General features: G+C 42.4%; 1 protein-coding gene across 1 annotated transcript in view; it reads left to right on the top strand.

The window, feature by feature from the left end:
• The window catches only part of LOC139023565 (HERV-H LTR-associating protein 1), a 66933-nt gene extending 50416 nt beyond the window's left edge, over positions 1 to 16517 (top strand). The window contains 3 exon segments of the mRNA XM_070436969.1: positions 9599 to 9776; positions 10784 to 10866; positions 16313 to 16517. Coding sequence (XP_070293070.1) covers positions 9599 to 9776; positions 10784 to 10866; positions 16313 to 16395 — 344 coding nt within the window. The 3' untranslated portion in view covers positions 16396 to 16517.
• The last annotated feature ends 6188 nt before the right edge of the window (positions 16518 to 22705 follow it).

Consider the following 22705-nt stretch of genomic DNA (forward strand, 5'->3'; position numbering starts at 1 on the left):
ACATGTATTGTGTAACATGAAGTCCTATGAGTGTCATCTGATGAAGATCATCAAAGGTTAGTGATTAATTTGATCTATATTTCTGCTTTTTGTGAATCCTCTCTTTGGCTGGAAAAATGGCTGTGTTATTCTGTGAATAGGCACTCACCTAACATAATCGTTTGGTTTGCTTTCGTCGTAAAGCCTTTTTGAAATCGGACACTGTGGCTGGATTTACAACAAGTGTATCTTTAAAATGGTGTAAAATACATGTATGTTTGAGGAAAGTTAATTATGGGATTTCTGTTGTTTTGAATTTGGCGCCCTGCAGTTTCACTAGCTGTTGAAGAGGTGGGATGCTACCGTCTCACGTACCCTAGAGAGGTTAAAACAGTTGGTCCGAATCACAAATATGGCTATGAAATATAAATCAAACGGCACTGGAAAGTCAGGACAGAGGTAATTCAAACCCTTCAAAGAAGTGTTTCTTACTATATTAGACTAATTAATGAAAAACAGTCAAACATTTCATATATTTGGTATTGCATGTTTCCAGTACATTTCTTATCAAAAGAATTCACGTGTTTAATTAAAACTCAGAAAATAAAGATTTGACTGAATGGATAAACTATACATAAAAAACATTTTCTCATTGAGAAGACTAAAGTCACATTTCATCTTTTCACAAATATTTTCATATTTAATCATATAAATTCCACAACATTTAGATTTAAATCTGATAAATACATTGTGAAAGTTCTTAAAGTTGTTTCCATTATAACGTCTTAAATGATATCACCACACAGTAAATGTTGGAGATGATTTATTGTTTAAATAACCACGGACCATTCCAACTGATTGGAATACAGAAATATTGTTACATTATTCAAACTTTTGAGGTTACCATACCACAAAGTCTTTCTCTGTGGTAACAAAGGGATTCTCAACTTTCATTTCAGCAGAGTGGGGAAACGAGAGTGCGCTGTAGAGCGGACCCACTGTAACCTGATCCTTCAGATCTTCACAGGAGAGTCATGACAACTTCATACTATATACTATTAGTTAATTTTAGTGTACTGTAAACAAACTGTAACCTTTCAGTTGAGTTTTGCATGTCTCCTGGAAGTTGATGCTGTTACTATGCAGCCTTATGCTAGCTTGTTAGCATAACAAATTACTCGTTAGACATTTTACAAAACAATTTGGACTGTTTAGAGCACACACTGCCCGAAGGGGCAGGATTGATCCACTCTCTGACCTCACAAAGGCAGTCAAGCACCCAAGCCAACTGGCTAAAGTTGGCCAGCTTGCTTGCTACTTCCAGACACAAATAAGAGAACACATCCTCACTTTGACCATTTACTCACCCTAGCAGAGCTTGAAAGGCTTTTTTCATGTTATCCAAAGCGTTGGTGACTAACTGTGCTGCTGGTAACTATTTAATTACGTTCTTTATCTTACAGGTGTTGACCATTCGTAAATTCATCAGTTATTCTGCGCATTCAGACAAGAGTGCTCTGAAATCAGAAACAAATAGCCAGAGCAAATTTACAAAGCACCCTATCTAAAAATGTCAATTGAGAACGCACAACAACTATACCATTTAGCTAAGCTAAGAATGACGTGAATAATCAAGTCAATAAACGTTGGGTAGTTGGATACCATATAGTTAATATACTAGCAAGTTTGCTGCAATTATATGCTATGAGGTTCATAAGGATAGCGTAAGCAACAAATTTGTCAGCCAACATAACGTATAACTTGATTTGAAAAGTCATAACTTTATAACATTGTTCAACATTTTCTTAACATTTGTCATAATTAGTTAAAGCAATGAATTGGTATTTATGACCAATAAGCATACTACATACTCAATTTGTAGCGGTATTAATTAGAGAAAGGTATAGAAGATTTTGTTCGGGCGCCAGGCAGGTATTAACCCTGCCGAAAGAAAAGAATAGTAGAACAGCGAGAGTACCACTACCAGACCCACACACATCAACAGAAGAGACTGCCTAGAGTGTAGCCTGTTGACCAGATAGCCCGCGGAGAGAAAAAGAATACACACCCTATAGATCACACATCACATCACAGTCCTTCCACAATTCTTGGTAACCCCACCAAACATACCTCATATAACAATAATGGCAGAGCAAATAAACAGCAACTTCATACAATACGAATGAAACCAGTCATCACACAGAGGATTTTCAAGAGTTTGTATTCTCTTCCAGGGAAGGAGTGCAGAGGATATGAATGTGTGGTGTTCATATACACACTAGTCCAGCTCCAATGACCCTTCAATGTACTTAGGAAATAGTCGGTTTCAGTGTAAAGCACTGGAACATAGCGGGAAAAGAAAGAGAGAAAAAGAACAAGAGKGGGCTTAGCTGTGATCTGGAGGGTGCAGGTATCCGGTCTGACTGTCCGATGGTATGTTGGGTTGTAGTTGAACGCTTCACAACCATGTTGCTACTAATCCATTGGATCCATAACCATCGCAGTCCCAAATGAGAACAACCACGTCGTCGAGCGGAATCACACCGAGGATTGATCCAAACACTGTACAACCACATACGCTGAAGACAAACAAAACACCTCTGCAGCATAGCACACAACAAAACTGTCGCGGTCCCAAATGAGAGCAAACACGTCGTTGCATAGCACACACAAACCAAACTGTCGCGCCAACAAGAGCTCTCTCCAATAGAGCTTAACGAGCTCTTTATCTCCTCCTTCCTACTGCTCATGAGCTCTTAAAGTGGCAGTGCACTTAAGTGCAGGATTTCGCCACACTCCTCCCCCCATGAAAAAACAAAAGCCTGTAGAAACAGAGAGGATGGCAGGCTTTGACAAGTTTAATGTTCCTGCTATCTCCAAAACCAGGGAAGTCCTCATCAGAGTCCTCCACGAAGAGTTCCTGCTTTTTGCCTGCGATCCAGCTCTTCTGCCGTAGGGTAGCAAGGCTTTAGGTCAACAACATGCACCGTCCTGACATCTTCCCCAGTGTCCTCCAAACAGACCAAGTAGTTCACTGGTCCAACTGCTGCACTACACGGTATGGGCCTTTCCATCTCGAAGCTAGCTTGGCAGTGAACTTCTTAGATGCCTTCGACAGATGATGGGAACGTACCCAGACACGAGACTGGGGTGGAAACACACGTCTCGTCTATGTTTATCATAGTTTCCAGCTGTCGTTGTTTGGCTTTGGTTTTGCTGGCCTCCACTCTGGCTAGCAAGGTGTGGTGGTGCTGTACGGCATCAAACGCTGGGCAGTCAGGTGAAACATTAGAACTTTGCAAGACTCTGTCCATCGGACCTTTAGTGGTCTTCCCAGGTGGAGTTCAGCGGGAGTGACCCCAGAAGTCTCCTGCACGCAGGTTCAGTGCAAAGCGAAATTCAGGAAGATGTTGATCCCACCTTGTGTGCTGATCCCCACGAATGAAGCAATTCATCCCTTTCAGGGTACGGTTTACCCTCTCGGTCAGGTGTCTGAGGATGGTAGGCTGTGGTCAGCTTGGCAATTACACCCCAGTAGGTACAAAGCCTTTGTATATTCCTGATATGGAACTGCGGACCTCGGTCAGAGAGGATTTGGTCTGGAATTCCGAATCTGGTAAAGACTTCCCGTCGCAGAATTAGAGCAATGCGTGATGCAGTGGCTTTGCGGTAGTGAAACAACTCCACCCAGTGTGTGTAGTAGTCCACTACCACCAATAAAAATTCATTCCGGGTTCCCCGGCTGGGAGGAAAAGGTCCCATGAGGTCAATTCCCAACATTTCATTTGGATGGTTACCACGGTCTGCTGCATTTTCCAGCAGGTCTGAATGTCTGGTTTGTATTTCTGGCAGACTCACACTGCTGTACAAAAACTTCCGGGTATCAACCCACATGCCTGGCCAGTAAACCACCTCTTGTAGTCTTCGATACGTCTTAAAAACTCCAAGATGGCCACTCATGGGTTAGCATGATAAAGCTTGGATTATCTGGTCACATCAATGTTAGAGGGAATGAAGACGCGATAATGGAGCTGTGTATTCCCTCTCCTCTTGGAGTTTTTCGATACACTTTATCCTGAATTATGCTTATACTTATCATTGAAACGACTCTTTGAGTCTTCTTCAGGACAGACTCTGTGTGGATCGCCATGATGGCAGCATCCTTCTGCTGGGCATCTCCATACACTCTCAATCATCCAGAGGAAAGGAATCAATCCCGACACTTAGCGGTAGTGGTAAGTGCTCGCACAGGAGAGGACAAACATTGGCAGCTCTGTAATCCGAGAAAGGGCATCTGCGTGACAACGTCAGTTTTCCTTTGCGATACTTCAATGATTGAAGTCAAACTTCTGCAGTCGGAATAGACCAGCGAATAAGACGGCTGTTGGTCTTACCTGATGCCCAAACCCACTGGCAGAGCAGCGTGGTCTGTGACAACGGTGAAGATCTTCGCCTCCAAGTAGTTAGACTCCATTTCTCCAAAGCCCAAGACCACAGCGCAGGACTCCCTTTCAGTCATTGAATAATTTCCTCTCGGCTGAATTAAGGGTGCGACTTGCATAGGCAAGAACTTCGTTCTGTTCTAAGCCTGTTTGTTGAGCCAAGACGGCTCCAAGTCCTGTTTGACTTGCATCCGTGTACACAATGAAATGAGCATTCAAGTTAGGATGTCCAAGGCACTGGAGGATAATGAGACTGTTTTTGAGTGCTTCAATGCACTTTGGCATGCAAGAGTCCCATGGAATTTCACACCCTTCTCTTAAGGTGGTTGAGGGGTTCAGCGGACCTTGAAAGTCAGGCACAAACCGTGTGGTACCATCCAGCCATACCCAGAAAACGCTGAACAGCTTTGAGGGATTGTGGGAATTGGGAATTCCTGCCACGGCCTGCAAACTTTAGCTGATCTGCATGGATACCTTCAGCCATTAACCACAGACCAAGGAAACTTGAGTTCTGGCAAACAGAAACGAACACTTTTCTTCAAGTTCTAAGGTCAACCTGCAAGGCCTTTAGTCTGGTCGAAGACGGACCTGTATGTCTTTCAGATGATCCGCGGACAGAGGAAGAGTAGATTATGATGTGTCATCCAGATACACAAGACAATTTCTCCCCTCAGATCTCCCAGGACAGTCTCATCAACCTTTGGAAGGTTGCTGGAGCATTCTTCAAACCAAAAGGCATGACCTTTGAAGGAGTACAAACCACAGGCGGTGACAAAGGCAGTCTTGTCCGACTAGCGGATCATTGCCACCTGCCAATAACCACTGTTCAGATCCAGAGACTAAAGATAGATGCTCCTGGCAAATTCCAGTATGTCATTTATGTTTGGTAGAGGGTAGGCATCGCTTTCTGTTATGGCATTCGGCTTCCTGTTCAGTCCACCACAGAATCGATACCCACCAATCTTTCTTAGGAATCAGGACAAACGGAGAAGCCCATCCGGAAAAAAGACGGTTCCACAATTCCATTCTCCAACATGCCTTTGAGCGAGTTCATTGAGATTGACCAGTTTGCGGGGGGACAACCTGTAGGACGCTGCTTAATAGGGACATCATGCCGGGTATAGATTTGTTGTTGAAGATGGTTGTACGGGCCAGTGTAAGAGTGCAGACCTCACTGTTCATCTCCAACATCTGGGAGAGCTTACACCTTTCCTCATCCGACAGACATGCCTGTGTCCACTGCTTGTTTGATGTAGAAATCAGCATCAGGTTTGCTTTTGCTCTCGGATAGAAGGGGGGTACGGCGTAATCAGGTGGACAGTTGGGTTCTCCGACTTCACTGGTGAAACATGTTTTGTTCTTTGTCTTTTTATATTTTCTCGGTCTCTGACTTGACCTTGTCCGGACTCTGCAAAATGTAGCAGGCTCCAGCCTGAAATCAGGCATTACCAGGTTGAAATGGATGAGGCTGGGAATAGTCAGAGTGCAGCCGATAGGAGGGTTCGGACATCGAGATGGTCAGTCCACTGAAGAACAGGAAGTCTAGACCAAGGCTACAGCAAATGCAAGGCTTGAATCTGCAAGAATAGCCACAGGAAGTTAATAGTCTCATCATGCAGTTGTATGATTATACTAATCCAGCCCAAAGGGTGGTAGGTTCTCCATTGCCAAGTACAATGGTCCCTCCTCCCATGTTTGTAGCTCCTCATGAGGTAATGCCATGTTCTGCCAAAGGGCCTCTTGCATCAGGGTGTAAGTTGCTCCTGTGTCAATTATGGCCTTCCCTCTCCAGTTTCTAACAGTCAGGGCACCAATAGTTGTTGCGGAATAGAATAAGACAGCTAGGGTGATGTCTAAAGGCTTCATGGGCATTAAGGCTGACCCAATGGTATGCAAGCCACCACGTCTGTCTAGACTGTCGGTCTTCTGTCCTTTCTGACCTTTTCCAGCATCCTGACGCTGGACATAGAGCGGGCAAGAACCTGGAGGATGTGGGACTTTACACCTCCAACACATCACTGGACTTTTGTCTTGGCTCTGGGTACAAATACTGAGATGGTTTAGCCCTAGGAGAGCTATGGTATACTGGGATGAGGGAACAGGGTTTTTAGTTTGAAGGTGGTGCTTCCAGTCCTTCTCAAACTGAGTCCCCAGACGCACCAGATCATCCACATTCTGCACACGTTCTCGAAGTTGACTAGCAAGGCGGGGAATCATGTTCTTGAGAATGAGATTTGACCATCTCCGGCTCAGTAATGTCAGCCTTCCATCTCCTACATAGAACTCGATAGGAGAAGCAAAGTCCCGTATTGGCTCTGCTTCACCCTGGACTCTGTGTACCGAACACGTTCCGCCAGTTCATCCCCATAATCCTCTGAGAGGAAGGCTGAGAGGAATATTTTTTTGAAACTCCTCCAGGTTTTCACATGTCACAGGCTATCTCCCACCAGTCTCTTGCTGTACCATGGAGAACATGGCGGAGGTGGCAAGAACCTCCCAGTCAGTAAGGGGCCGGATAGAAAGAAAATCATTACACTTAGATAAGAAAAACAGTGGACAACATCATCTTCTGGGCTGCCAAAAGTGGGGAAAAGTAGTTTGATAGGGAGGGACGCTCTAGAGGAGGCATGACAGTTTCAGCGGGAGTTCTGTTTAACAGTATCTTCATAGGGGTTTGTTAGTGCTACCTGTTCCTATTCCGTTACTGACCAAGCCAGTGGCAGAGGTAAAACCTAAGGGAGGTACAGAAGATTTGTCCAGAAGGGAAAAGCCTTTCATTTCTCCTGGTGCAGCTCTTCCATTTGAAGGTCTGTGCCTTCTGTGCTTTCCCATCTCATTAACGGTGTCCTTTTTAGTTTGTTCAATCAACAATCGTAGTTCCCCTGTGAGAGAGGTTCTTCATGTCCTCCATAACTTCCTTCAGATAAGAACACACTCCCTTCACAACAGAGGCAGACTCCTCTGCTCTCTGTTTTTGTCCTCCTCAAGATAGATTAGGACTTGCTGATGGTTAGATTCTATTTGTGTTTTGAACTGGTGCAGTTGTCCCTGAATATCCTGTTTCAGAGAATCGTGTAATATTCTGTCCTGAACAATTTGTTGTTGGTTTTCCTCCATTTGACAGGGAAGGTAATCCAACCTCCGCTGCACATCTGTCTGATGAGCCTCCACACATTCACTGAGTTTACGAAGGCATCTCCTGCATTGTCAAACTATGATTGGTGTGTGTCCATTGATGTTCCAGTCGTCCAGTGATCACAGAGCACCTCTCCCAGTCTCTCTGGGCAGGGTAACAGGAAGAGGTTGAGGGGAGGGTAATGGTGAGAGATTATAGGCGAGCCAGAAACCTGGGATGAGGGTCAGTGCTATCCAACTCCATTAGTTCATCTAATCCTTCCACAATGAAAGAATCTTGAACACGATTACCATTAGGTGTGTCCACATTGACACAGTATGGGGTTCCAACAAAATACATGATTCAACCTTGTGTGGATGGTGTCAGGGGGTGTTTCTTTCAAGTCCCTGTTCGGGTGCCACTTCTGTAGCGGTATTAATTAGAGAAAGGTATAGAAGATTTTGTTCGGGCGCCAGGCAGGTATTAACCCTGCCGAAAGAAAAGAATAGTAGAACAGCGAGAGTACCACTACCAGACCCACACACATCAACAGAAGAGACTGCCTAGAGTGTAGCCTGTTGACCAGATAGCCCGCGGAGAGAAAAAGAATACACACCCTATAGATCACACATCACATCACAGTCCTTCCACAATTCTTGGTAACCCCACCAAACATACCTCATATAACAATAATGGCAGAGCAAATAAACAGCAACTTCATACAATACGAATGAAACCAGTCATCACACAGAGGATTTTCAAGAGTTTGTATTCTCTTCCAGGGAAGGAGTGCAGAGGGTATGAATGTGTGGTGTTCATATACACACTAGTCCAGCTCCAATGACCCTTCAATGTACTTAGGAAATAGTCGGTTTCAGTGTAAAGCACTGGAACATAGCGGGAAAAGAAAGAGAGAAAAAGAACAAGAGKGGGCTTAGCTGTGATCTGGAGGGTGCAGGTATCCGGTCTGACTGTCCGATGGTATGTTGGGTTGTAGTTGAACGCTTCACAACCATGTTGCTACTAATCCATTGGATCCATAACCATCGCAGTCCCAAATGAGAACAACCACGTCGTCGAGCGATCACACCGAGGATTGATCCAAACACTGTACAACCACATACGCTGAAGACAAACAAAACACCTCTGCAGCATAGCACACAACAAAACTGTCGCGGTCCCAAATGAGAGCAAACACGTCGTTGCATAGCACACACAAACCAAACTGTCGCGCCAACAAGAGCTCTCTCCAATAGAGCTTAACGAGCTCTTTTATCTCCTCCTTCCTACTGCTCATGAGCTCTTAAAGTGGCAGTGCACTTAAGTGCAGGATTTCGCCACAAATTTACTTCACAAATAGTACGGTTAGTGCGGCTTTTCTCCTCTGCCGATGGAACGGTGACATCAACACGCTGATGCATTGAGCCTTAGACTTAGAAGTCCCACAAAGACAAGTTTGTATCAGGTTAGAAAAAACACTAGCATATAACAAGAGTCAATTCTTTAAACAGTAAAACATGGGATAGCATGACTAATTATGTAATTTTACACGACACATCCCTTTAAAGCGTATGCCATCCTTCAGCACAACATGTCACCCTTTGTAAAGCACATGTTTATATCACATTCGCCATAGGTGATTTTATCACACAGTTATGCCACATTTATGAACCCTTTATAAGCTGAATGTAATTTAAAGCGGGACGGAAATCTCAACTATTTACTTTTATGAAGAGATGGTAGGAAAATGAAGTCAGATTTGCAATTCATGATTCTACTGTAGGCCTAGGGGTAAAAAAGTCTAGAGCACCTTATCCAAATCATCTTGTAATCACTTAGCTGTGATTAACATTATTATTTAATTTATTATTATGAATTGCAGCGAGTCCTGTGTTGCGCCACTGCCATTTCCATTCATGTCTTGACTCACAAATCAACATAGTAATTGATCTCCTTTATGTTGTGGTAAAAAAATAAGAAGTTGGTAGATCACATTTTTTTATTTTATTACATTCCTAGGTGTTGCTTCACTACTTTTAGAAACCATGTCTCTTTTTGGCAGGCTGCCCATGGAGAAGGCCTGGCTTGACCAAAATAGAAGAGCGGAGTGACAACTCCATTACTAGCAGCACCATCACCACTGTGAGTGCTCACAAGCTACAGCCCTGCGTACTCGAGCTCTGCAAGTTCTTCTCCCAGTGCCTCTGCCGCTCCTACAGCTACAAGACTCACATGAAGAGGTATCGTATAGTGATCCCTTTAGCCACACTACAGTGTACTTTCACAAGCTGATTGAACAAGGTGCATCCAACATATTCTAACAATCACAGTTAGATATAGATTATTTGTTGTCTCACGTCACCAATGGTGAGATAATCATTATGTTATGCCTTTCAACTTGAGTGCCCCGAAATTAGGGTTGCAAAGTGGGGGAATATTACCGGTAACTTTATATATTTACCAGTAAACTACTAGAATTTTTTTACTTTCGAAGATTTTAGGTAATTTTCATAACATGTAAAATATATAAAATAATGTTTTTTATGTGAAAAATAGAATCACAAATATAGGTTTTTCTAAGTTAACCCCTGAACTTTGTGAATACTGTTGCTGTCCAATATAGTCCAATAGTTTTTTTTGTTTTAGTTGATCAATATGTCTTTGCTGTAAGAGTTTTGGGGCTGAACTGGTGGCAGTTGTGAAATAAGTGAATAGTTGGAAGAGTTGCAGTTAATTGCAAATGACGTCATTGTTGATTTGATGTTTTCATTCATTAATTAGGCAATTTTCTCATGAAACCACAGGAGGTTGGGGACACCTTAATTGGGGAGATTGTGGTAATGGCTGGAGCAAAACCGGTGGAATAGTATCAAACATATGGTTTCCATGTGTTTTATGCCATTCCATTAACTCAGTTTCAGCCATTATTATGAGCCGTCCTCCCCTCAGCAGCTTCCACTGCATGAAACATATGGTCAATCTATTAGAAACTCATGGACAACATGCACACAGATACTGTACAGTATAGAGATGAAGAATACCTTTTATATTTTCTAATTTCTCTAATTGAAATATCTAAAGTTTCCATAGACTACCAAAATTACCTGTTCATTTACCAACAGTTCTGAAAATTCTGGTAACTTTGGTAAATTACCAGGAGTTTTGCAACCCTACCCCAAACTATTTGAAAATGGTTGTTTCATTGACTGTGTCAAGTATAATTGACTTACTCTTTGGTATCCTACAGGTATTGTGCTGATAGTCACCTGTGGTATGAGAAACATACCTTTGAGGTGTGTAGGCGGGTCAGAAGAGTCTCTTTCTCCAGAAGTAAGTGTTCATTAGCCTAGGGGACATAATCAGTCACAGCAAACAAGAACAGAATCACTATATATGTATATGTGATTCCAAAGAAAGTATGTGGATTCCAAATATCGACAAAACAAAATACGCTAGACAAAGTGGGATCTTTTTGTGTCGGTAAAATGAATTATGCATGAAATGTCGATGGAAACGCATTTATGTGCAAATATTGATATAAAAAGCATCATATCGAAGTAAAGTTGGAGTCACGGGATGACATGTTGTGTGGTCCTCCCACTACGACTATTCGAGAAAGCATGCAGTTTATTAGGCTACAGATTAAATTAATGATGATGATCATCACAGGTTGGTGAAAGTGCAAGGTGATGAGCTTGATGCTCCTTTCCAATAAATATTGAGGGTCTTAATCTCATCCAAATGATCTTGCTCTTTTGTCCACAATAATCTCATCATGTAGGCTATACGTGCGCTTTAGCAAACACGCTAGAACGCATGTGCCAAGACCAGAGTGGGCACACTCACTATTTAATGCAATTTTATTTGTGAGAAAACCATCAGTAAAGTTTAAAAAGCGATGGAAACCCATTTCACTTCGGTACACAGGAATTTACTCACAAAAGGTACACTATATATACAAAAGTATGTGGACACCCCTTCATGGATTCAGCTATTTCAGCCAAACCTGTTGCTGTATAAAATCTAGCACACAGCCATGCAATATCCATAGACAAACATTGGCAGTAGAATGGCCTTACAGAAGAGCTGAGTGACTTTCAATGTGGCACTGTCATAGGTTGCCACGTTTCCAACAATTTCTGCCCTGCTAGAGCTGCCCCGGTCAACTGTAAATGCTGTTATTGTGAAGTGGAAATGTCTAGGAGCAACAAAGGCTCAGCTGTGAAGTGTTAGGCCACACAAGCTCACAAAACGGGGCTGCCGAGTGCTGAAACGCGCGGTGCGTAAAAATTGTCTGTTCCCCGTGGCAACACTCACAACCAAGTTCCAAACTGCCTCTGGAAGCAACTTCAGCACAATAACTGTTCGTTGGGAGCTTCATGAAATGTGATTCCATGTCTGAGCAACCACACATAAGCCTTAGATCACCATGTGCAATGATAAGCGTCGGCTGGAGTGGTGTAAAGCTCGCAGCCATTGGACTCTGGAGCAGTGGAAACGCATTCTCTGGAGTGATGAATCACGCTTCACCATCTGGACGAATCTGGATTTGGTGGATGCCAGGAGAACGCAGGTATGCCCCAATGCATAGTGCCAACTGTAAAGTTTGGTGGAGGAGGAATAATGGTCAGGGGCTGTTTTTTATGGTTTGGGATATGTCCCTTAGTTCCAATGAAGGGAAATCTCAATGCTACAGCATACAATGAAATTCTAGACGTGCTTCCAACTTTGTTGCAACAGTTTGGGGAAGGTCCTTTCCTGTTTCAGCATGACAATGCCCCTGTGCACAAAGTGCAGTCCATGCAGAAATGGTTTGTTGAGATCAGTGTGGAAGAACCTTTGGGATGAATTGGAACGCCGACTGCGAGCCAGGCCTAATCGCCCAACATCAGTGCCCGACCACACTAATGCCCTTGTGGCTGAATGGAAGCAAGTCCACGCAGTAATGTTCCATCATGTGGAAAGCCTTCCCAGAAGAGTGGAGGCTGTTATAACTGCAAAGGTGGGACCAACTCCATATTAATGCCCATGATTTTGGAATGAGATGTTCGACGAGTGTCAACATACTTTTGGTCATGTAGTGTGTGTGTGTGTGTGTGTGTGTGTGTGTGTGTGTGTGTGTGTGTGTGTGTGTGTGTGTGTGTGTGTGTGTGTGTGTGTGTGTGTGTGTGTGTGTGTGTGTGTATATTTTTTTTTTTAAGAATACTATTATTGAACATAAGTATAAATATTGCATTATGAACTAAGGAGTATGGTTGATTAATTTTTGTTATTTGGTTTTATATTATGGTTATCATGGGTATTTAAAACCATTAGGGAGCCTTTCCTGGTCTCGCTCCTTTTTTCCCATTTTCCCATTTTTCCCAAAATGGTGTATAATACTTGTATGTTTGAGGAATTTTAATTATGAGATTTCTGTTGTTTGAATTTGGCGCCCTGCACTTTCACTGGCTGTTGTCAAATCGATCCCGTTAACCGGATTTCAGCCGTAAGAAGTTAAATACAGCTATACACAGACAAGTTATATTTGCATGATTTAGCATAATTAACTCATCCTTACTGGTTTTTTTCATTCATGTCACCGACCAATACTGGTTCATAACATGTGACCGACCAATACCTCACGAGGCTTCTTCTCTCTATACTGAGACCTTGAAACTAAGATCTTTCGTTACAAACAAGGTTTGGGCGTACTGCCAAATTGAAGCTACTGATAAGTGAGGATTCGTTCAATCAGTCACTTGCGTGAACACAGAAATTGCTTTATAGAACATCACATGAATGGAAGACAGAAATTAGTTATAAGAAAAAGCACATGCATGAAATTTCCATCACAGCAGTAAGCTTGGACCCAGTGATGTACTGGGCTGTGCGCACTACCCTCTGTAGCACCTTACTGTCAGATGCCGAGCAGTTGCCATACCAGGAGGTGAAGCAACAGGTCAGGATGTTCTCGATGGTGCAGCCGTATAACTTTTTTGAGGATCTGGAGACCCATGCCAAATCTTTTCAGTCTCCTGAGGGGGAAAAGGTGTTGTCGTGCACTTTTCAAGACTGTCTTGGTCTGTTTGGACCATGATAGTTTGTTGGTGATGTGGACACCAAGGAACTTGAAACTCTTGACCCGCTCCACTACAGCCCCGTCGATGTTAATGTGGCCACTGATAGGTGCCCAAACTTGTCAGGAAAAAACATTGGCCTTTTGAAAAGGCTACAAGACCAAGTAGCTGAGCTGAACTCAGATCAGAAAATTATTTTCCTGCATTGCATTATTCATCAGGAGGTGCTCTGTAAATGTGTTCTGAAAATAAGCCATGTTGTGGATACAGTCAATAAAGTGGTACACTTCATAAGAGCAAAATCTTTAAACCACAGGCAGTTTGTATCACTGTTGGAAGAGACAGAGTCGGGTCATGCAGATCTCCTCTACCACACAAATGTGAGATGGCTGAGTTTGGAGAAGGTGCTTAAAACGGTTTGAGACTTGAAGTCGGAAGTTGCTGAGTTTTTTCAAATGAAAGGAAAATATGTGGATTTCCCTCAACTGCAAGATAAAGAATGGTTGGCTGATTTTGGGTTCACCGTGGACATCATGGCCCTGAATTCCCAACTACAAGGGAAGGGCCTTTTTGCACATCAAATGTACAGCCTTGTCAAAGCCTTCAAGTGAAAATCACTCCTCCTGACCCGCCAAGTAGAAGCCAACTATCTCACCCACCTTCCGACGCTACTAGTCTGTTCCATATCAGATGACCAGCGGGAGAAGTATACATCGCTGCTGCGTGCTTTGAACGGTGAGTTTTCTCGTCGTTTTGAGGATTTCAAAGTGTTGGAAAATGACATTCTGTTGGTTTCCTCTCCTTTCACTTTCAATGTGGATAACGCTTCCACTGACCTGCAACTTGAGCTTACTGATCTTCAGTCTGACGCAGTGATTGGAGAACTATTCAAAGCAACGTCACTAACAAGGTTCTATGCATCTCTCGATGAACAAAAATTTCCAAAGATGAGGAGTCATGCTCACAAGATGTTTGTACTGTTTGGGGTCAACCTATGTATGTGAACAGACATTTCCAGTAAAGAAATATAACAAGTCAAGGCACAGATCATCTGACTCTCACCTCTCAGCAATTCTGCGCTTAGTGACGTCAGAGAATATACCTGACTTCACTGCTCTAGTCAATGCCCATCAGAGACTTCACTCCTCACACTGATTGTGTAGTTTAATTGTAATGTTGAGCTCTCTCTTTCTTGTGTTTTTGTGCATACCCATGAACAAGAGTTCTGTCCGTGGTGCTGAATGCACAGTGTACTTTCCCCTATGTGTAATACATTGCATGTTTAATAATGAAAATACCTACCAAACAGAGAACATGGATGTGGTTTATTTCTGTGCATGTTAAAAAAGTAAAATAAGTAGCAAATCTGGATGTGATTTACAGTAGATATCTGTCAACACAATCATACACATGTGGTATAATCCTGTAATATGATTCTGGCCCGCGAAGGCAAAAATATATTCTAATGTGGCCCTCCATGGAAAATATTTGCCCAGGCCTGCTATAGGCTGTCTCATCGTTGTCAGTGATCAGGCCTACCACTGTTGTGTCGTCAGCAAACTTAATGTTGGAGGCGTGCTTGGCAACGCAGTTGTGGGTGAACAGGGAGTACAGAAGAGGATTAAGCACGCACCCCTGAGGGGCCCCGGTGATGAGGATCAGTGTGGCAGATGTGGTGCTACCTGCCCTTACCAACAATGTTAATTAAGATGCGTGTTACCACATGGCTTGACCTAGGAACTCACAAATAGCACTGTTATGGGATCGGTGTCCCTTCCACGGGACGGTTGAGCTAACGTATGCTAATGCGATTAGCATGCGGTTGTAAGTGACAAGAACATTTCCCAGGACATAGACATATCTGATATTGGCAGAAAGCTTAAATTCTTGTTAATCCAACAGCACTGTCCAATTTACAGTAGCTATTACAGTGAAAGAATACCATGCGATTGTTTGAGGAGAGTGCACAATTTTTAACAAAGTTATTAATAAACAAATTAGGCACATTTGGGCAGTCTTGGCACAACATTTTGAACAGAAATGCAATGGTTCATTGGATCAGTCTAAAACTTTGCACATACACTGCTGCCATCTAGTCGCCAAAATCTAAATTGCACCTGAGTTGGAATAATACATTATGGCCTTTCTCTAGCATTTCAAAGAAGATGGTACAAACAAATACAAAAGAACGGTTGTTTTTTTCTTTGTATTATCTTTTTCCAGATCTATTGTGTTATATTCTCCTACATTCCTTTCACATTTCCACAAACTTCAGTGTTTAATTTCAAATGGTACTAAGAATATGCATATCCTTGCTTCAGGGACTGAGCTACAGTCAGTTAGATTTGGGAATGTCATTTTAGGCAAAAATAGAAAAAGAAAGGGGCGGATCCTTAAAAGGATTAAAACTCCTTCCTTCATGATCAATATATTTTCTGAATATAGCATTTTATACCATTTCAATTAAAGAAAGGCCCGAACATCAATGGGACTGAAAAACTGACCCAATACTGAAATGGAATTTCCAAGCCTCTAATTCTGACACATTCAGTAGTGCTTAAGATAAATAAAAAAGGTGCCAGAACTGACTTATAGTACAAGTGTTCATATTTTAGTGCAAAATATTCTATAAGAGTTTCTTCCAAAATTAGATATTAGTTAGTTATACATGATATGAACATGTTGCTATCTTTTCTTTCTCTCTCCCTTTTCCATAGATCTAAAACAGAGGTGCCTTGCAAGAATGTGCAACAAACTCTGGCCAGAGTGGAAAAGAGACAGAAAGAGCGGGATATACTGAAGTTGGAGAGGAGATTACACAGGAAGAACCACTGAAGTATGCACATTCTGATGTAACTTTTTTAAGAGCACAGTGTTTTTTTCAGAATCCAATAAATTGAAAATGTTTCCTTTCGAACCACATCTGTTTGGGAGTCAGTGAATTTGTCAGTTCTTCCTGTTGTCACTTGTACATCCCACCTGAAGCAAAATAACCTATGGGCAGACTTTACAACCAACTGGTCACTGTTACGAGCAGGTAAAGATGTCTTTCTCATGATGAGATCAAGACATCGTGGGGATTACATCATGTTTTCATTTGGTCAGATAACCAGGTTACAACAAGATAAATATACATGTTTCTGGTTGTTAAACAGCGATACAAAAACGTTCTAATGCAACTAGTATTCAACTTGACCATGATTTCATTAAAAGATGTCATAATGATGTTGTTGCAACCAGTTTTGCCCGCTGGGTATAATTAATAACAACACCATAGATACTGCAGGCATTTCAAGACGTTCTACTCTTTCCCATCTACATGAGAGTGCATATATGGCTCTAGGCAGTGGACACAATGCAAATAGTCCGGGTAGCCATTTGATTACCTGTTCAGGAGTCTTATGGCTTGGGGGTAAAAGCTGTTGAGAAGCCTTTTGGTCCTAGACTTGGCGCTCCGGTACCACTTGCCATGCGATAGCAGAGAGAACAGTCTATTTGTATTTGTATTTATTATGGATCCCCATTAGCTGCTGCCAAAGCAGCATTTCAAAGATGATGGTACAAAAATAATACAAAAGACCGGTTGGTTTTTTCTTTGTATCTTTTCCCAGATCTATTGTGTTATATTCTCCTACATTTCTTTCACATTTCCACAAACATCAACGTGTTTCCTTTCAAATGGTACTAAGAATATGCATATCCTTGCTTCAGGGCCTGAGCTACAGGCAGTTAGATTTTGGAATGTCATTTTAGGCGAATATTGAAAAAATGGGTGGATCCGTAAGATGTTAAAACCCCTTCCTTCATGATCAATATATTTTCTTAATATAAAATTTTATTCCATTTCAATAAAGGAAAGGCCCTAAAATCAATGGGACTGAAATACTGACCCAACACTGAAATTGAATTTATTTCCAAGCCTCTAAGTCAGGCAGTGATGCAACCAGTCAGGATGCTCTCAATGTTGCAGATGTAGAACCTTTTGAGGATCTGAGGACCCATGCCAAATCTTTTCAGTCTCCTGAGGGGCAATAGGTTTTGTCGTGCCCTCTTCACGACTGTCTTGGTGTGTTTGGACTATTCTAGTTTGTTGGTGATGTGGACACCAAGCTCTCAACTTGCTCCACTACAGCCCCGTCGGTACTCCTTTTCCTGTAGTGCACAATCATCTCCTTTGTCTTGATTACGTTGAGGGATAGGTTGTTATTCTGGCACCACCCAGCCAGGTCTCTGACCTCCTCACTATAGGCTGTCTCGTCGTTGTCGGTGATCAGGCCTACCACTGTTGTGTCGTCTGCAAACGTAATGATGGTGTTGGAGTCGTGCCTGATCAGGGAAAGTTAGCAGATGGATCCTATCTAATGTATCAACTTATTAATACAAATAAATACTTTTTAAGTTACATTTTAGCTTTTGTCTGAAGCCGAAAAAAATACAACTTCAAAAGCTAGTTTGACCTATGCACTAATGAGGCTTTTCAGCATAAGCAGCTTGACCTCTGCTAGAGTACTGTAGCGTTATTGATCTACTGTACTTCAACAACAGATGCACTCACATTGGATGGGTTGTCAAACCTTCTCTCAAACAGCCTAATACATAGTCTTAGAGTAGGTTTACCCCATTAATGTATTTGGTAATGTAAATGTGTTTTTTCATGTAAGACATCAACCCATTCCACTCATTTAAACATTATGGGGAGACACAGATTGAGTCTAGTCCTGGACTAAGAAGCAAGATCAATGGAAAATCTCCAGCCAAAATTCTTTAAAGACGCGACCCAGTCGTTAATAATTTTTGCATTGTTGCTATTTATGTGTTGGTTGTTTAGCAACAAAACCGATGCGTGTGCAACTATGGGGTGGTACAGAACCAAGATAAAGTAGGTTTTATATCAAACATTCAACAGACGTTCAACAGACATTCGCCGTTAGCCTATTAAAAGGTTGACAACAATTTTCATTCCTCTCTGATAACCTCGAAGGATCTTTCACAAGCGAATGTTTTTGTTAGGGACCGTACAGATCAAGTCAAGTGTTGATTTGATAGACATTTAAATATTTTTTTTACAGTAACTTTTTCATTGATTGTCATAGAAACATCAACACAAGTGCAAATTGCTGGATTAACATTTGGCATTTTAAAAACATTTTATTTAATATTTAGGCAAGTCAGTTAAGAACAAATTCTTATTTACAATGATGGCCTACCAAAAGGCAAAAGGCCTCCTGTGGGGATGGGGGCCTGGGATAAAAAATAAATACAATGTAAATATAGGACATAACACACATCACAACAAGAGAGACAACACAACACATAATTAAGAGAGACCTTAGACAACAACATAGCAAGGCAGCAACACATGACAACACAGCATGGTATCAAAACAATATGACAACAACATGGTAGAAACACAATATGGTAGCAGCACAAAACATGGTACAAACATTACTGGGCACCGACAACAGCACAAAGGGCAAGAAGTTAGAGACAACAATACATCACACAAAGCAGCCACAACTGTCAGTAAGAGTGTCCATGATTGAGTCTTTGAATGAAGAGATTGAGATAAAACTGTCCAGGTCGAGTGTTTGTTGCAGCTCATTCCAGTCGCTAGCTGCAGCGAACTGGAAAGAGGAGCGACCCAGGGGTGTGTGCGCTTTGGAGACCTTTAACAGAATGTAACTGGCAGACCGGGTGTTGTATGTGGAGGATGAGGGCTGCAGTAGATATCTCAGATAGGGGGGAGTGAGGCATAAGTGAGTTTTATAAATAAGCATCAACCAGTGGGTCTTGCGACGGGTATACAGAGACAACCAGTTTACAAAGGAGTGTAGAGTGCAGTGATGTTTCCTATAAGGAGCATTGGTGGCAAATCTGATGGCCGAATGGTAAAGAACATCTAGCCACTCGAGAGCACCCTTACCTGGCGATCTATAAATTACATCTCCATAATCTAGCATGGGTAGGATGGTCATCAGAATCGGGGTTAGTTTGGCAGCTGGGGTGAAAGACGAGCAATTACAATAGAGGACGGTTTACCGTCTAGCCATAGTCCCATGTACTTGTATGAGGTGACTACCTCAAGCTCTAAACCCTCAGAGGTAGTATAAACACCTGTGGATAGAGTGGCATTCTTCTTTCCAAACCACATGACCTTTGTTTTGGCGGTGTTCAGAAAAAGGTTAAGGGTAGAGAAAGCTTGTTGGACAATAAGAAAGCTTAGGCATGGATCCTCAGATCCTCAAAAGGTTCTACAGCTGCACCATCGAGACCATTCTGACTGGTTGCATCACTGCCTGTTATGGCAACTGCTTGGCCTCCGACCACAAGGCACTACAGAAGGTAGTACATCACTGGGTCAAGCTTCATGCCATCCAGGACCTCTATACCAGAGGAAGGCCCTAAAAATTGTCAGACTCCAGCCACCCTAATCATAGACTATTCTCTCTGCATCCGCACAGCAAGTTGGCTTCCTATTTCGCAACAAAGCATCCTTCACTCATGCTGCCAAACATAACCTCGTAAAACTGACTTCAAATCAAATCAAATTTTATTTTATTTGAGGATAGTCAATTTTACGAGGGTATGTTTGGCAGCATGAGTGAAGGATGCTTGACTTCGGCGATGTCATTTACAAAATAGCCTCCAACACTACTCAGCAAATTGGATGCAGTCTATCACAGTGCCATCCGTTTTGTCACCAAAGCCCCATATACTACCCACCACTGCGACCTGTTTGCTCTCGTTGGCTGCCCCTCGCTTCATATTCATCGCCAAACCCACTGGCTCCAGGTCATCTATAAAGCCCCGCCTTATCTCAGCTCACTGGTCACCATAGCAGCACCCACCCGTAGCACCCGCTCCAGCAGGTATATTTTACTGGTCACCCCCAAAGCATATTCCTCTTTTGGCCACCTTGCCTTCCAGTTCTCTGCTGCCAATGACTGGAACGAATTGCAAAAATCACTGAAGCTGGAGACTCATATCTCCCTCTCTAACTTTAAGCACCAGCTGTCCGAGCAGTTCACAGATCACTGCACCTGTACATAGCCCATCTGTAAATAGCCCATCCAACTACCTCATCTCCATACTGTTATTTTTTTGTTGTTGCTCCTTTGCACCCCAGTATCTATACTTGCACATTCATCTTCTGCACATCTATCACTCCAGTGTTTAATTGCTAAATTATAATTATTTCGCCACTATGGCCTATTTATTGCCTCCCTTATCTCATTTGCACACACTGTATATAGACTTTTCTATTGTGTTATTGACTGTTTGTTTGAGACAGGACACATTTTTGAAAATTAACTAATTAAAAACGTCCTCTCACTGTCAACTGTGTTTACTTTCAGCAAACTTAACATGTGTAAATACAGTATTTGTATGAACATAACAAGATTCAACAAACTGAGACATAAACTGAACAAGTTCCACAGACATGTGACTAACAGAAATGGAATAATGTGTCTCTGAACAAAGGGGGGGGGGGTCAAAATCAGTCAGTTTCTGGTGTGGCCACCAGCTGCATTAAGTACTGCAGTGCATCTCCTCCTCATGGACTGCACCAGATTTGCCAGTTATTGCTGTGAGATGTTACCCCACTCTTCCACCAAGGCATCTGCAAGTTCCTGAACATTTCTGTGGGGAATGGCCCTAGCCCTCACCCTCCAATCCAACACGTCCCAGGCATGCTCAATGGGATTGAGATCCGGGCTCTTCGCTGGCCATGGCAGAACACTGACATTCCTGTCTTGCAGGAAATCACACACAACGAGCAGTATGGCTGGTGGCATTGTCATGCTGGAGGGTCATGCCAGGATGAGCCTGCAGGAAGGGTACCACATGAGGGAGGATGTCTTCCCTGTAACGCACAGCATTGAGATTGCCTGCAATGACAACAAGCTCAGTCCGATGATGCTGTGACACACCGCCCCAGACSATGACGGACCCTCCACCTCCAAATCGATCCCGCTCCAGAGTCCAGGCCTTGGTGTAACTCTCATTCCTTCGACGATAAACGCAAATCCGACAATCACTCCTGGTGAGACAAAACCGCAACTCGTCTGACTAAAAGACTACTGTAGCTCTGCTGGAGTCACTTTTATTGATAACTTTGACACTTTCTGGAAACAGAAGATACTCTACAGGAATGACGGAGTCCATCTAAATTATCTTGGCTCCTGTCCACACATTTCAAGGCTGTGTTGAAACAATGACTGGTAAATGATCCAAGACCAGCTCAGTTAATCCCTACCATTGTGACAATGAGTCGTCAAAATGCTGCAACAAATGTACATGATCTTAAGGGCATTGGCAAACACAACATTTACATTTAAGTCATTTAGCAGACGCTCTTATCCAGAGCGACTTACAAATTGGTGCATTCACCTTATGACATCCAGTGGAACAGCCACTTTACAATAGTGCATCTAAATCTTTTAAGGGGGGGGGGGGTGAGAAGGATTACTTTGTGAATTATTTGTAAGTAATGTAATGTAAGTAATTTAATTTATGTACCTCTAATTGCACCGAATACATCTGTTTATCCTACAGCTATTGTAAGCAGTAATCATGAGCCTATAAACCAGAGTTCACTGTTAGCACTGAGGCAGTGTGCAATAGTAGGAAGACCACTTATGCAGCTCACTCTGCACTATCAGCTCCAATGTAAATAACATGAGTAAGTCTACCTCTGATAAGCTTCCAGTAAAGCATTAAAAACAATCAAGCAAATCAGAAAAGTGCTAAAAAATAGCCCATATTAGCATATGTAGCCTAAGAAACAGGTCCAGGAAGTCAATAACTTGCTTGTAACAGATGACATTCATATTCTGAATATTTCTGAAACTCACTTAGATAATACCTTTGATGATACAGTGGTAGCAATACATGGTTATAACATCTACCGAAAAGACAGAGATGTCAACGGAGGCGGGTTGCGGTCTACATTCAGAACCACATTCCTGTAAAGCTTAGAGACGATCTAATGTTAAATGTGTTGAAGTAATATGACTAAAGGTTCATCTGCCTCACCTAAACCCATTCTTGTGGGAAGCGCAATAGACAACGAAGTGCTAACAGTCAGTATCTGGATAATATGTGTGAAA

This window comes from Salvelinus sp. IW2-2015, linkage group LG33, assembly GCF_002910315.2.
Source record: "Salvelinus sp. IW2-2015 linkage group LG33, ASM291031v2, whole genome shotgun sequence".
NCBI classification, from domain to species: Eukaryota; Metazoa; Chordata; class Actinopteri; order Salmoniformes; family Salmonidae; genus Salvelinus; species Salvelinus sp. IW2-2015.